This window comes from Caenorhabditis briggsae, assembly GCF_000004555.2.
Source record: "Caenorhabditis briggsae complete genome, chrV, whole genome shotgun sequence".
Classification (NCBI taxonomy): Eukaryota; Metazoa; Nematoda; class Chromadorea; order Rhabditida; family Rhabditidae; genus Caenorhabditis; species Caenorhabditis briggsae.
Genome location: NC_013488.2, coordinates 18,097,545 through 18,112,379, shown reverse-complemented (window position 1 = coordinate 18,112,379; position 14,835 = coordinate 18,097,545). Strand labels below are relative to the sequence as shown.

The window sequence follows — 14,835 nt, the reverse complement described above, 5'->3', positions numbered from 1 at the left end:
GAGGATACACTCGTTTCCTGTTCTGACGAAGAATTCGCCAAACTTGCTCCGTTTTTTGGACATTTTTTCTGAAGTATTTACTAATTGTAAAAACCAAATTTATTTCGAAAAAAAAAACACTGAGAAAAACTCATAACTTTTCCAAGAATTCAAAAAAAATTTTTTCGAAAAAGGTGCTCCGCTGAACATAATGTTACGCGGCAATTTAGAGCGTTCAAATTTTTTTTTCCAGTTTTGAGAATTTTTTTCTGATTTTTGATAGAAAAAGTTTTAAAGTTTTGAAGAGGAATAACAAAAAAAAATCAGGAAGAAGGAAGAAGGAATAAGGAATAGAAAAAACACCCGGAATAAGGAATAAGGAATAAAGAATTCCGCTCATGTCTGTTAGGTATAAAGAGCAGAGTTTGACAGTCCCAAATCAGTTTTCAGATGTGACAAATATGGATTTTGAAAGGGAGTTATGAATGTGGCCGAGTTTTGATTTTCTAGGCCACCAAACTAAAATGGGGTATAACTCGCTTCAAAATGCATCTTTTAAGAGACTGAGAATTGATTCAAGTTAGTCGCAATTCGACCTTTCAAACCATATACAACATGATGACCAATTTTTCGCGAAATTCGGACTCCTAGGCCATCTCAGTTTGGTGGTCTAGAAACCCAAAAAACTAGGCCATGTTGTATATGGTTGGAAAGCCCGAAACGTAACAAATTCGAATCAATTTTCAGAACTTCAAAATATGGATTTTGAAGCGAGTTATACCAATTTTGGCTTGGTGGCCTAGAAACCCAAAACTCGGCCACATTCATAACTCGCTTCAAAATCAACATTTTCGGAACTGAAAACTGATTTGGGACTAGTTTTCGCGAATTTCGGATTCCTAGGCCATAATACTGCACGTCGGTACCAAAATGTCATTTTGGTCGTTTTTTAATCGAATTTTTTGCATTTCATTACTTTTTTGGCTCAAATCGTCAAAAAAAAAATGTTTTATCACTATTTCTAGGCTTTAAAGTGTCATTTTTCTCATTTTCATCGAATGTTCCACAATTTTCCCTTACCAATCAGCTTATCATAATCAATTCCGGTGGCTTTGGTGGTCGTCACCTCCCACGGCGTCACCAAATCCTCATCCTCCTCTTTGGCTCCGTTCACCTGGAGCTGCTCCACTTTCTGAGCAACAACACTTTCAGCCATTCTTGCTTAAATTGAACCCTAGAAAATTGGAACGAATTTTGGGGTAATTTGAGCTGAAAAAGTCTGAAAAAATCGACAAAAAAATAGATAAAAATGTGAGAAGTCAACAACAAAATATAGAGAAAAAAAAATCGAAAATTTCAGATTTTCAGCAGGAATTCCAGCGGGAAATTCAAATTTATATAAGATCAAAAATTCAGAGAATTCCAGAAAATTCGACGAAGATCATGATGATAAGGGGGTGATAAATAGTGAAAAATAAGTTAAAAATCGATTTTTTCGGCTCTAAACGCCGTTTTTACAGTCCAAATTCTGTGACTTTTCGAGAAAAATGCCCCAAATTTGTCAATTTTTGTCGGTCCAAACCCATTTTTTACACGATTTTTCACAAAAATAATGTGATTTGGACTACCTTTTTGCCAAAATTTTGAACTTTTCGGGGTCTAAAACAGTTTTTTAGAGCCAAAAATGGAGATTTTGATACGAAATTGAGAGTAAAAAATCACGAAAATAGCGAAATTCGGCATTTTGGACCGGAAAAATCACAAAGTTTGAAATTTTTCAAGGATAAAAAAGGTCGTTTAGCGCCAGAAAAGTGTAAAAATAGGAGAATTTGGAGGGTTTTTTTTTGGGAGAAAAGTGACAAAATTTGAACATTTTTAGGATTGAAAAAGGTCATTTAGAGCTAAAAAAGTCTGAAAATCGTCAAAAAGAGTGGAAAAAATAGATAAAAATGTGATCAAATCGACACAAAATATAGAAAAAAAAATCGAAAATTTAAGGTTTTCAGCAGGAATTTTAGCGGGAAATTCAAATTTATATAAGATCGATTTTAGAAAAATCGAAGAAATAGGAGAAAAAAAGGAGATAAGAAGAAGATCATGATGATAAGGGGGTGATAAATAAATGAAAAATAAGTTAGAAACCAAAATTTTGGCGTTTTCCTATGGATTCTCTTGTGCTGGTGGCTCCTGAATCGTGGGCGGAGCCTCCTGAGCTGCTGAGCTTCCAGCTGGCTGCTCCTGCATCTCATGATCCATGTCCTCAAAATGAATGTCCGCCTCCTTCTTATCGTCCATCTCCTGCTTCTTCTTCCTCTCCATCGCCTCACGTCGTCGCCTCTCCTCCTCCGTCTCCACATCCATCTGTGTCTCATCGATGGGCGGATTGAGAATCCGTTGAGCCTCCAGATACTCGGCCATCGCCGCCTCGTACGCCTCCGTCATTGCCGGCAAATTGCTCATGTAGAACTCCCGGACAAAGTGCGTCATATGAATGGTGTCCTCGATTTCCATGGCTTCTCCATCCTGCGACCGCTCGTTCCATTTTCGACACGTCGGGTGTGCTTCGAATGGAAGGATCACCAGTTTGCGGGGAAGTTTCGCGAAGATTCTCATCGCTGGCGTCAATTCGAGGCAATCCATGAAGACCTTGGACCTTCCGAGCACGTACAAACCGAGACGAGCACGAGAGAGGGCGACGACGAGACGACGGACGTCGCGGATGTGACCAATGTTGCGGGTACGGACTAGCGACAGGATGATGTAGTCGTTCTGTTGTCCTTGGTACTTGTCGACGGTGGAGACCTGGAAAAATGGGGAATTTGGAATTCGGAGAGCGTTCTTTTTGGGTTTTTAGGTCATATAGGGCTAGAAATCGTTATTTCTAGACTGAAAATCCCCCAATTTTCAGCTAATATGATGAATTAGCAGGTTATAACGAAATTGGTACCATTTTGAGCCTATTTTGGTACTATTTCTATCGAATTTTGGTACCATTTTTGATGATTTTCATGGATTTGGGTACCATTTTTAGTGAATTTTGGTACCATCAATTTTGCTGAATTCGGAACCATTTTGAGCCTATTTTGGTACCATTTCTAGGGAAATCAGTACCATTTCTAATGAATCGATACCATTTTTTGTGAGATTGTTGGAATCATTTTTTATGAATTTTGGTATCATTTTGAGCCTTTGTTGTACTATTTTCAGCGATTTTTAGTACCATTTTTAGCCAATTATGTACCATTTTTAATGAATTTCGGTACCATTTTTCGCGAATTCGGGTACTATTTCTAATGAATTAGGTATCATTTTCCCTGGATTTGGTAAAATTTTTACTGGGTTCTCTGTACCATTTTTATTGAATTTTGGTACCATTTCTTAATGAATTTCGGTACTATTTTGAGCCTATTTTTGATAATTTTTAGTGGATTTTGGTACCATTTTAAAACAAATTAGGTACCACGCTTAGGGATTTTTTGGAACCGTTTTTATGGATTTGAGTACCATTTTAATTGGATTTGTAATATTTGTGACGAAATCGGCACCATTTTCAATGAAATTGGTATCATTTTTAAGGTACCATTTCTAAGCAATTTGGTGCCATTTTGAGCCTATTTTGGTACAATTTTTAGTGAATTTGATATCATTTTTAATGAATTTGGTACCATTTTCACTGGATTTTGTACCATTTTGAACCTACTTCGGTACCATTTTTAGTGAATTTGATATCATTTCCAATGAGTTTGGTACCATTTTGAACCTACTTCGGTACCATTTTTAATGAATTTGGTATTATTTTACGGTACCATTTCTAATGAATTTGGTACCATTTTCACTGGATTTGGTATTATTTTCAATGAAATTGATACAATTTCTAATGAATTTGTAACCATTTTCAGTGGATTTTGGTACCATTTCGAGCCTATTTGGTACCATTTTTTGTGGATTTTGGTACTCATTGCAAATTTAGGACTCTCTATTCAGATTTCCATATTTCTAGACACTTTCAGCTGAGATTTCTCATTTTCTGGTTTATTTTGGTCCCTCGATTACCCTATGTCCCCTCATTTCTCCGCCATCCACATCCCCATATATCACATCTTCTAACAATACCGCTCCTTCTTTCCCAAAAGCCAGCGTTCTCATGATTTTGAGAACACAGGGCAAAAAAGTATTCAGAACAAACAACAGTGGATTATGATTTACAACCTGCTAATTGAGAGATGGAGTCGGTATTTTAGAAAAGTTCCTTTGATCAGAAAATTAGCAGTTTTAGGTGGATTTTAGATTTAAAATGGGAACGAAAACCATGAAAAAAAAGCTGAAAATCCGTTTTTCTTGCTCAAAATTGTCTGAAAATTTGCTGTTTTTCGAGTGAAAATGTCTAGAAATGCTCAAAAATCAATTTTCAGAAATTTTTACTGAATTATTGGTACCATTTTGAGCCTATTCTGTACCATTTTGAGCCTATTTCAGTACCATTTTGAGCCTATTCCGGTACCATTTTGAGCCTATTTCAGTACCATTTTGAGCCTATTTCAGTACCATTTTGAGCCTATTTCAGTACCATTTTGAGCCTATTTCAGTACCATTTTGAGCCTGTTTCGGTACCATTCTTAGCCTATTTCAGTACCATTTTGAGCCTGTTTCGGTACCATTTTGAGTTTATTCTGTACCATTTTCAAAGAATTTGGTACCACTTTTCGTGACTTTTGGTACCATTTCTAATCGATTGGGTACCATTCTGAGCCTATTTTGTACCAATTTCCGATGGATTTTCGAGTATTTTAAGCCCTTCCCCCCCCCCCCCCCCCAAATTCCAAATTCCACACCAACCTTGGCGGGCATTCCAATCAACGGATTCGCCTCGCATCTCCTCTGACAAACGTCGCGAATCAACTGTGCCTGTCCGTTGTACGTCGTCAGAATCGAGATCTTCTCCGCGGGATATCCCAAAATTCGCATATAAGTGTACAATGCGACGGCGTACTCGGCCTCGCCCAGATTCTGATAGAAATGGGGACTTGGTTGAGACTCTCCCTGTCCGTTGAAGTCGGGAACATCGATGAGCTGGAAGGGGAACGCGAATCCGGCATTGGCGTTCTGAAAATGATATAAATTATAGACGGGGAAATTGATGAATGTGGGGGAAAAATGAGCCAAAAATGCCAAAAATAGATGAAAAAGGAGACAAAAAATGCTAGGACTCGTTTTTCATGAATTTTAGCTCGTTTTAAGCCAATTTTGGACCTTTTTAAGGGAATTTTAGACGATTTAAGACCCATTTTGGACAATATTAGACCAATTTTGGGCCATTTTGGACCTGTTTTGGACCATTTATGGGTCATTTTAGACCTGTTTTGGGCCATTTCGGGCCATTTTAGAGCCATTTTGGACTATTTTGGACTAAGTTAGACCTGTTTTAGACAATTTATACCAATTTTGGACTAATTTAGACCTGTTTTGGACTATTTTGAACTAATTTAGACCAATTTTGGGCCATTTTGGACCTGTTTTGGACCATTTATGGGTCATTTTATATCCATTTTGGACCATTCTAGACCCATTATGGACTATTTTAGACCAATTTTGGGCCATTTTGACCAATTTCGGACTAATTAAGACCTGTTTTTAGCCATTCTAGACTCATTTTAGACTATTTTAGGCCTGTTTTGGGCCATTTTTGACCCATTTTGGACTATTTCAGAGTCATTTTGGGTCATTTTAGCATTATTCTGAGGTCCAAATAACCCAAAAATCGTATTTTATTCTCAAAATAACTAGAAAGTCAAGATTCAGGATTCAAAATACCTCAAAAATCGTATTTTCGGGCTCAAAATTACACAAAAAAAAAATCAGTAAACCTCTAATAGAATGGCAGTGCCCAGCAGTCGTGAAATCCCATTTTTCCCCTTACTAGTAGTACCAAAACGGCTTAGTATCATTTTCGAGCTCTAAATAACAAGAAAAGCACTGTTCGCAGCTCCAAAAGCTCAAAAATCAACATTTTCGGGTTCAAATTACCTCAAAATTCATGTTTTCGAGTCTAAAATCCCTCCAAAATTCGTATTTTTGGGTTCAAAATACTTTAAAAATCGTAATTTTGGGCTCAAAATAGCGCGAAAATCACGATTTAGAGTTCAAAATGAATTTTCCAGCAATTTCCAATAAAATTCGACCTAAAAAACTAGAAAATTCGCTCGATTTTAGGCCGATTTTAGGCCAACTTTCCACTACACAAAAAAAGGGGCGCGTTGTCTCAACACTCGTAAAACACCACATCATATCTTTCGTTGTCTATGTCTCACCAACTATCTCTCTTTCTGCGGAGAAGAAGACATTCGAAACGTGGGGGGGGGGGGGGCGCCATGAGGAAATACCTTCTCGTCCAAGTGTTCAAAAGGCGGTGCAAATAGTAGGCCAAAGAGGAAGAAAGGGACACAAAAAACCTCCGGAAAGAGGAGGAAAGAGGGAGAAGTGTGATGCAATGTGATTCTATTCCTCTTCTGGCTGGTGGCGACGAAATTTGGAATCATTACTAATAACATTCACCAAATTCCGTATGTGCGTATGTATGTCGCGCGCCTGTTCACCCATTCAAAGTTATCCGATTAAGCTGAAATCTGGACAGATAGATCAGAAATGTGTCTAATTAGATGCCCAAACTTTTCGTTTTCCCAAGTTTTGAAGTTGAAGTCTTCTGGAGACGTTCCATGGTTTCACCTCAGTAAAGGGTGGTGGAGGCCGACGGGAGGCCAGGAGGTTTAGCTCCGAAGGGGCTAAACCTCTTGGCTTGTAAACCGACTGGTTTAGGCCATCGAAACGTCCAAAAATGGCGAAATCCGGAGCTGAATTATAGAGAAATGAGCCTGATTACAGGGATTTTGGAACACTTTGTGCTGAAAATATGGCCCAAAACAGATCTAAAATAGTCTAAGAATGGTTTAAAATTGCCTAACACAGGTCTAAATCAGTCCATAATGGGTCTAGAATGGTCCAAAATGGCTCTAAAATAGTCTAAAATAGTCCAAAACAGGTCCGAAATGGCTCAAAAATGGCCCAAAACAGATCTAAAATGACCTAAAAAACAGATCTAAATTAGTTCAAAATAGTCCAAAACAGGGCTAAATCGGTCCAAAATTGGTTTGGTGACGACGAAATTTGGAATTTAGGTCCATCGAAACGTCCAAAAATGGCAAAATCGGGAGCTGAATTATAAAGAAAATAGCCTGATTACAGGGATTTTGGAGAGCACTTTGTGCTGAAAATATGAATTTCCGAGTTTTTGGGGCCGAAAAATTACCCCGAGCTGCTCAAAAACTGCAATTTCAGAGCATTTTCAGGCGAATTCTCTCAAGCCAAAAATCTCAACTTTTGGACCAGGGGCACTGCCATTCTATTAGAGGTTTTACAGATTTTCGAGCGTGATTTTGAGCACACAAAATTATGAATCTTCCAGTTTTTGGAGTCCAATATGATGTGTTAAAAACGACGACAAATTCTCGTTTTAGGTGTGCAAATTTTGAATTGAGATCATTCAAGTTGGGAAAAATTGTGAAATTGGGAGCTAAAAACATAGAAAATCGGCTTAAAATGATGGTCTAGTTACAGGGATATAGGCTCTTCTTGTTATTTTGAGCCCAAAAATACGATTTTTGAAGTATTTTGAGCGCAAAACGCGGATTTTTTAAAGATATTTTGAGCCTAAAAAATATGATTTTCGAGGTATTTAGCACCCAAAAATAGCGCGTTTTTTTTTTATTTTTAAAGCTGTCTAGCACTGCTGAAACCTCATTTTCAGCCCATTTTCAGCAATTTCTCCTTCTAACAAACCTGGAATTGCGGGAGCCCATCGACGTGTGGCAAGTTGCCCAATCCCTTGTATCTCCACTGATAGAGCTCGGCGATTCTGGAAGAATATTGCATTTTTTTGGGGGCCGTTTTTGGATTTCTCAATTTTCGGCAATCTTAGAACTGTTTTGGGGTCCAAAATACCTCAAAAATCATGTTTTTATTCTCAAAATAACTAGAAAGTCAAGATTCAGGATTCAAAATACCTCAAAAATCGTATTTTCGGGCTTAAAATCACACACAAAAAAAATCAGTAAACCTCTAATAGAATGGCAGTGCCCAGCAGTCGTGAAATCCCATTTTTCACCTTACTAGCAGTACCAAAACGGCTTAGTACCATTTTCGAGCTCTAAATAACAAGAAAAGCACTGTTCTCAGCTCCAAAAGCTCAAAAATCAACATTTCCGAGTGGAAAGAGTAGAAATTCGCTGCTGGGAATTTAGTCGTTGATAAAGGAGAAGCGGAGACAGTTCTTATCAACTACCTCCTGTCAATTAAAAGAAGCGGAAATTGCAAAATTGGAAATGATTGGGTGCGGTAGAATTAGGGAGTTCGGAGATAATAGCAAATTTTCAGATGTTTTCAGTCATTTTTCACAATTTCGTAGGCCATTACTATTTTAGAGCCAAAATTGGGTATTTTATAGCTTAAATTCGCCTTTTAGAGCTAATATTAAGGTTTTAAAGCCAAAATTAGGTCTTTTAGAGCTAGAAATAGATCTTTTAGAGCCAAAATCAGGGTTTCCAGAGCTAAAATAGATCTTTTAGAGCCAAAATTAGGGGTTTCCAGAGCCAAAATTAGATCTATCAGAGCCAAATTTAGGGCTTTTAGAGCCAAAATTAGATCTTTCAGAGCCAAAATCAGGGTTTCCAGAGCTAAAAATAATAGATCTTTCAGAGCCAAAATTAGGGGTTTCCAGAGCTAAAAATAGATCTTTTAGAGCCAAAATCAGGGTTTCAAGAACCAAAATTAGGGGTTTCAGAGCTAAAAATAGATCTTTTAGAGCCAAAATTAGATCTTTCAGAGCCAAAATCAGGGTTTCAAGAGCCAAAATTAGGGGTTTCCAGAGCTAAAATAGATCTTTTAGAGCCAAAATCAGGGTTTCCAGAGCTAAAAATAATAGATCTTTTAGAGCAAAAATTAGGGCTTTTAGAGCCAAAATTAAGTATTTTAAAGCCGCCTAAAGTAGATCTTTTAGAGTCAAAAGGACTTTGCGATTTTTGGATCATTCTTAGTTAAAAACCCTCCGATTTTGAGCTTATTTCCAGCCATTTTGAACCGAAAATCACAATTTTCAGTCGCTATCGCATCGATTTCCGGTCGAAAAATGCGATTTGCAGGCAATAATTTTAAGCCGAAAATCCCTTAAATTTGAATTCATTTGAGTTAGAAAAATATGAGAAATTCGTTCTAAAATTCGTGATTTTCAGCTGCAATTCGCTTGAAATCGTTCAAATTACAAGATTTTCGACTTAAAATGACCTGAAAATTACATTTTCCGACCTAAAATCGTCGTATGACGATTTCGTTCGCATTTTCAGCCAAAACTTTCCAGCGAACAAAAAAGTTTCAAATTTCCAAATTTAACTATTTTTCTGGGGGTTTTTCGTCTCAAAATTCTTATATTCTCATTTTCAGCCTAAAGTCCAAAATTCCCAAAAACTCACTGCGCTCTCGCACGTCCTTGCCGATCCAGCTCGACGTTCGGCACACTCAACCTCACAAGTCTAGCGAACAACGACTGCTCCATGTTGGAGTACTTCTGGAATGCCTGATTCTGAACCACCGGTGGCAGCTGATGATGATCTCCAATCATAATCCACCGCTTCAGCCGATTGTGTCCGTCTTCTGGATTCTGAAGGAGCAGCGGGATGAAGGTTTCGACTTCGAGGATCTGCGCCGCTTCTTCCATCACAATGTTGTCGTATTTGAAGCCGAGTTTGACGAGTTCGTTGCGACGCAGTGCCGCATGCGTACACGTCATCGCGATGATCTTGGCTTCTTTGATCTGCAAATTGCTCATTTTGGGGATTACTGTAGTGTTTGGAAAATTCGAGATTCCGGTGATTTTAGCCCATTTTAAGCCTATTTCAAGCTATGTTCAGCCCAAATTTGGTCCATTCTCAATCTATTTTGATGGGAAATTGATCGTTTTAGTTCAAAAAAGTGCTATTTTCAGATGAGAATGAACCACATTTTTAGACTGGAAATTGCTCATTTTAGGCCATTACTGTAGTTTGGATTATTGTGAGATTACTGTAAGCTTTTAATTTTTTGAGCAGTTTTGAATTTTAGGGATTACTGTATTTTTGGAAAGTTCGAGATGCCCGGTGATTTTAGCACAGCGTTTAGCCTATTTTAAGATGTTTTAAGAGCCAATTTTGGATCATTTTAAGCCATGTTAAGCTCATTTTAAGCCGATTTTTTCAAATTTTGGACCATTTGAGCTGATTTTGACCTATTTTAAGCCGATTTTGGTCTAGTTTAGCCAATTTTAAGCCTATTTTAGACCAGTTTTGGACCATGCTAAGCCAATTATAGGCAAATCTAGCCAATTTTCAGGCTGTTTTAGCCCATTCTAAGCCGATTTCGGCCTATTTTAAGCCTATTTTGAACTACTTTAAGGCAAATTCGGCACATTTTGGATCATTTTAGCCCGATTTTCAGCCAATTCCGGGCTAGTTGAAGACAATTTTAGGTCGTTTTAGGCCTATATTGGAATGTTTTAAGCCAACTTAGGTCAATTTTCGACTAATTTAGACCAAACATCGACCATTTTGAGCCTACCTTAGCTATTCCGAGCCAATTTTCATGATCTTTGGTTCAATTTTTCACGATTTTTGGCTTTCGGAACATTCCCCAAAGCAAATTCCTCGCAATGCGCCCATTTCACCACCCAAAATACGGGGTGTCCCAGCCACCGTGATCCCACTCTTCCCAGGAGCACCAATGACCATACTTGGTGCTCATCAAGAGTCATAAAACCGTCACGAAGTCATAAAAGAAGGCGTCTCACACCTTACAGATGATGGATTCGTTCTATAGCTCCGCCCACCGGACCTAATATGGTCCATTCTTGAAGAGTCATTCCATAATTCATTCTAGAGCTCATTCGAGTCTTTTCTGAATTACGCCCTTCTAAGGATATGTACGCCTACACTCCCGACGTCTACATGCAGCAAGCGTCGCCGTCCTACCCAGTGATGAATTCGTCGAGCTCTTCTGGCTACTCTGGGTCGCCAATGGGTACTCCAATGGCATCTCCGAGCTTCCCAATGGCAGGATCCTTCCTTCAGGGACCACATCACATCCCCCAGCAGCCACAGCCCCAGCAATTACAACAAGTTCAGCAGCAGCAACAACAGATTCGAGGATTCGAGGAAGCAATGATGTAAGTTAAGGCCTTCAATAGAAGGGCCCCCCTCTAATACAGGTTTGACGGTAGAGGCTATAATTTGTAGTATTCCTTTAAGGGTGAATATTCAAAAGTTCATTTTAGACTCTATATAATTAGTAGTTTCATCTATAGGGGTAATTATAGGGTTTTGTTAATGAAATGTAGGTTTATGATGTTATCCGATAATGGAGCAGGTGCAAATTTCGAATTTTCGATACTGCCAAGAAGTAGCAAATTTACAAAGCTGTCAAATTTGAATTATGTCCGTAAATCGGCTAATTACAGTAGTCTATTCTAATTACAGTAAACTAACCCAAAAATTCAATTTTTTATACCTGCCTAGACAAAAAATTGAAAAATTCCAGAAAGTCCAATTTTTCAAAAATTTTGATCCTAAAAAATTCACTAATTATCAAGAAATCCGAAATTTTTAACAATCATTTTTTCGGATTTTTTGAAATTTCAAAAACTCTGAAAACTCCAAAAAACTCCGAAATTTCCAATTTTACTGTAGTTTGGGTTACTGTAGATTTTCAATTTTTGGAGGTTTTTGATTTTTAGGGATTCGAAAAATATGAGCAATTACAACTAGGCGGTACCAAAATCGTACTTTTTGGACCATTTTTCATAATTTTCGGATTGTTTTTCATGATTTTTGGTCCATTTTTCATGAATTTTGGACCATTTTTCATGAATTTTGGCTTATTTTTCATAATTTTTGGACTATTTTTCATGATTTTTGGACTATTTTTCATGATTTTTGGTCCATTTTTCATAATTTTCGGATTGTTTTTCATGATTTTTGGTCCATTTTTCATGAATTTTGGACCATTTTTCATGAATTTTGGCTTATTTTTCATAATTTTTGGACTATTTTTCATGATTTTTGGACTATTTTTCATGATTTTTGGTCCATTTTTCATAATTTTCGGATTGTTTTTCATGATTTTTGGTCCATTTTTCATGAATTTTGGACCATTTTTCATGAATTTTGGCTTATTTTTCATAATTTTTGGACTATTTTTCATGATTTTTGGACTATTTTTCATGATTTTTGGTCCATTTTTCATAATTTTCGGATTGTTTTTCATGATTTTTGGTCCATTTTTCATGAATTTTGGACCATTTTTCATGAATTTTGGCTTATTTTTCATAATTTTTGGACTATTTTTCATGATTTTTGGACTATTTTTCATGATTTTTGGTCCATTTTTCATAATTTTCGGATTGTTTTTCATGATTTTTGGTCCATTTTTCATGTATTTTGGACCATTTTTCATGACTTTTGGACAATTTTTCATGATTTTTGGTTCATTTTTCATGAATTTTGAATCATTTTTCATGATTTTTGGACCATTTTCATGATTTTTGGTCCATTTTTCATGATTTTTGGACCATTTTCATGATTTTCGGTCAATTTTTCAGCAAAAATTAGAACAAAATTTCAGCGCCCAACAATACTTTGCCTGGTACGGACACATGACCGCTATGCAAGCCGGTGCATTCCCAGCTTCTGCTTGCCACCCACACCAATTCTACCATCCCTACAGTATGACACCAGCCCTACAAGCTGCTGCTGCTTCTGATGCCAGACCCGGACAATCCGCACGTCTCCCATTCTCCAAATCCCAACTCGCAGCTCTAAACGAGCGATTCGACAAGAGCGACAGTATCAAAGTTGATGAGCGTCGCGAGATGAGCAAGAGGATCGGACTCAGTGAGGTACAGATCAAGGTCTGGTTCCAGAATCGACGATTCAAGTTGAGAAAGATCAAGAAGGCGCAGATGGAGATGGCTCAGATGGGAGGGCAGCAGACGCATCAGGATGACACTATGGATAGTGAGGGCGAGGAGGATGCCGACGAATAGCCGATTCTAGACTATTTTGAGCCCATTTTAACTCATTCTAAGCCTAGTTTAGGCGTATTTTGACCCATTTCAAGCCACTCTTAGACCATTTTTAGCCTATTTCAGCTGTAAGATGGTTATATTGTTTATGCTCTCAAATTTCATATCGAAATTTCTAGATATTTTATTGTATGACTCATTTTGATACATATCCTATACAAATGATCCCATACTCTTCCAAACTACCGTATATCCTCATTATTCCGCAAAAGACGTTTTCCTAATAAATTCCCCAAATTTTTCTGGGTTAAATTGGTAGCACATTGCTCAGCATTAGCAAAATCGGATTTTGGGCCTGCTTAGCAATAGCAATTTTTCAGTTTACCACTTTTTCAAAATCTACAGTAATCTACTTTCCGAAAATTCCAAATTTCAGAATTTTTAGCTTTTCTCGAACTTTCATAGGATCACTGTAGCTACAGTAATCCTCAAGCTTTCCGGATCCCAAACCTACCGTAATCTACTCTATAATTGCTCATTCTCGAAAACCTACAGTAATACTCAATCCTTTTTCAAAATAGCTACCGTAACCCGAGCTACAGTAATCCTCAAAATTTAGAGCAAAAAACCCTATAGAAGGCCCGGAATCTGAAGTTTTCCAAACGCTACAGTAATCCCTAAAAGTCAAAAAGGCTCAAAAAAATCGGAAAAATCTACAGTAATCTAAAGTAACCCGAAGCTCATTTTTAGCTCTTTTTTCGCAGTTTTAGGTCAAATTTCAGCTAATTTTTTCAGCCAAATTTTGTCTTTTCCCGCTTTTGCAGCTACAGTAATCTATAGTAACCCAAACTACAAACTAGCAGGACTCGATTTTCAGCAATTTTCTTTCTTGATTTTAAACCAATTTTTCAGCCATTTTTCTGAAAAAATTGGGAAAATTTAGCTCATTTTTAGTCAAATTTCAGCGTATTCAAGCCAATTTTCCATCAATTTTTGGATCATTTTTCATGATTTTTGGACCATTTTTCAGCAAAATTTCAAAACAGAGAAAAATTGCCCGTTTCCCATGACATTTTCCTAATAAATTCCCCCCATTTCCCCATGCTTTGTCAATCCAAAAATATGCTCTGCGTCTCCACCTAATATGCGCTATTTCGGCTTGCCCCTCTTCGAGGTACCTACCGTATTCAGACTGCAAAAAAAAAATACTCGCTAACTTGATATATTATGTTCCCTCCTCACAGCATTCTGCGTCTCTCTCTCTCTCTCTCTCTCTCCCCATTTTTCGCATAGCCTCGTGGTGCATTTAGGCTCCGCCCCCTTTCCCTCCTGCTAGCCGCCTAGTCATACATATTGTTTTTGCTTTGCCGTCGTGTCATTTTCTCTTATCTCTATAGCTTTATCTTTATCAGATTTGGCAATAATGACGCCTTCTAGAATCAAGATCCATTCTTTGAAAATTGTCTCCAGATGCTTCAGACTACGCTGATTCCGAAAATCCTAATTATTTTCTTCTAAAAAAACCAAGACTCTAGGCTCGATTTCTCTTCAAATTTCGAAACATTCCAAAACTTTAGAAAGCCTTCAAATTCTTGTCTATTTTCAATAAGCTGAAAATTTAACAAATATTTTTAGCTTGAATTCGCTCAAAATAGTCTAAAGTTGGCTTGAAATCGGCTAGAATAGGCTAAAACTAGCTTAAAATTGGCTGAAATCGGCTTAAAATAATCCATAATTGGCTCTTAAAATGGTCTAAAATT

The 14,835-nt window shown here is 37.4% G+C and overlaps 3 protein-coding genes across 3 annotated transcripts in view; 1 reads left to right on the top strand and 2 right to left on the bottom strand.

Moving 5' to 3' along the window:
• Nucleotides 1-1,195, bottom strand: part of Cbr-wars-1 — a gene marked incomplete at both ends in the record, with an annotated part of 8,714 nt that extends 7,519 nt beyond the window's left edge. The window contains one exon of the mRNA XM_045238528.1: nt 1,060-1,195. Within this exon, the coding sequence (XP_045097008.1) occupies nt 1,060-1,195 (136 nt within the window). The remainder of the gene's footprint in view (nt 1-1,059) is intronic.
• A 944-nt stretch (nt 1,196-2,139) lies between these two features.
• Nucleotides 2,140-9,853, bottom strand: CBG27386 (the record flags this gene model as incomplete). The annotated part of the gene is made up of 5 exons (XM_045238527.1): nt 2,140-2,781; nt 2,949-3,074; nt 4,816-5,082; nt 7,813-7,888; nt 9,498-9,853. 5 exons carry the CDS (start codon nt 9,851-9,853, stop codon nt 2,140-2,142), a joined length of 1,467 nt encoding a protein of 488 aa, XP_045100327.1.
• Nucleotides 9,854-10,976: 1,123 nt separating this feature from the next.
• Nucleotides 10,977-13,096, top strand: Cbr-ceh-51 (the record flags this gene model as incomplete). Its single annotated transcript, XM_002647701.2, has 2 exons — nt 10,977-11,221; nt 12,676-13,096. The coding sequence occupies 2 exons, from the start codon at nt 10,977-10,979 to the stop codon at nt 13,094-13,096; spliced, it is 666 nt and encodes a 221-aa protein (XP_002647747.2).
• Between the last annotated feature and the right edge of the window lie 1,739 nt (nt 13,097-14,835).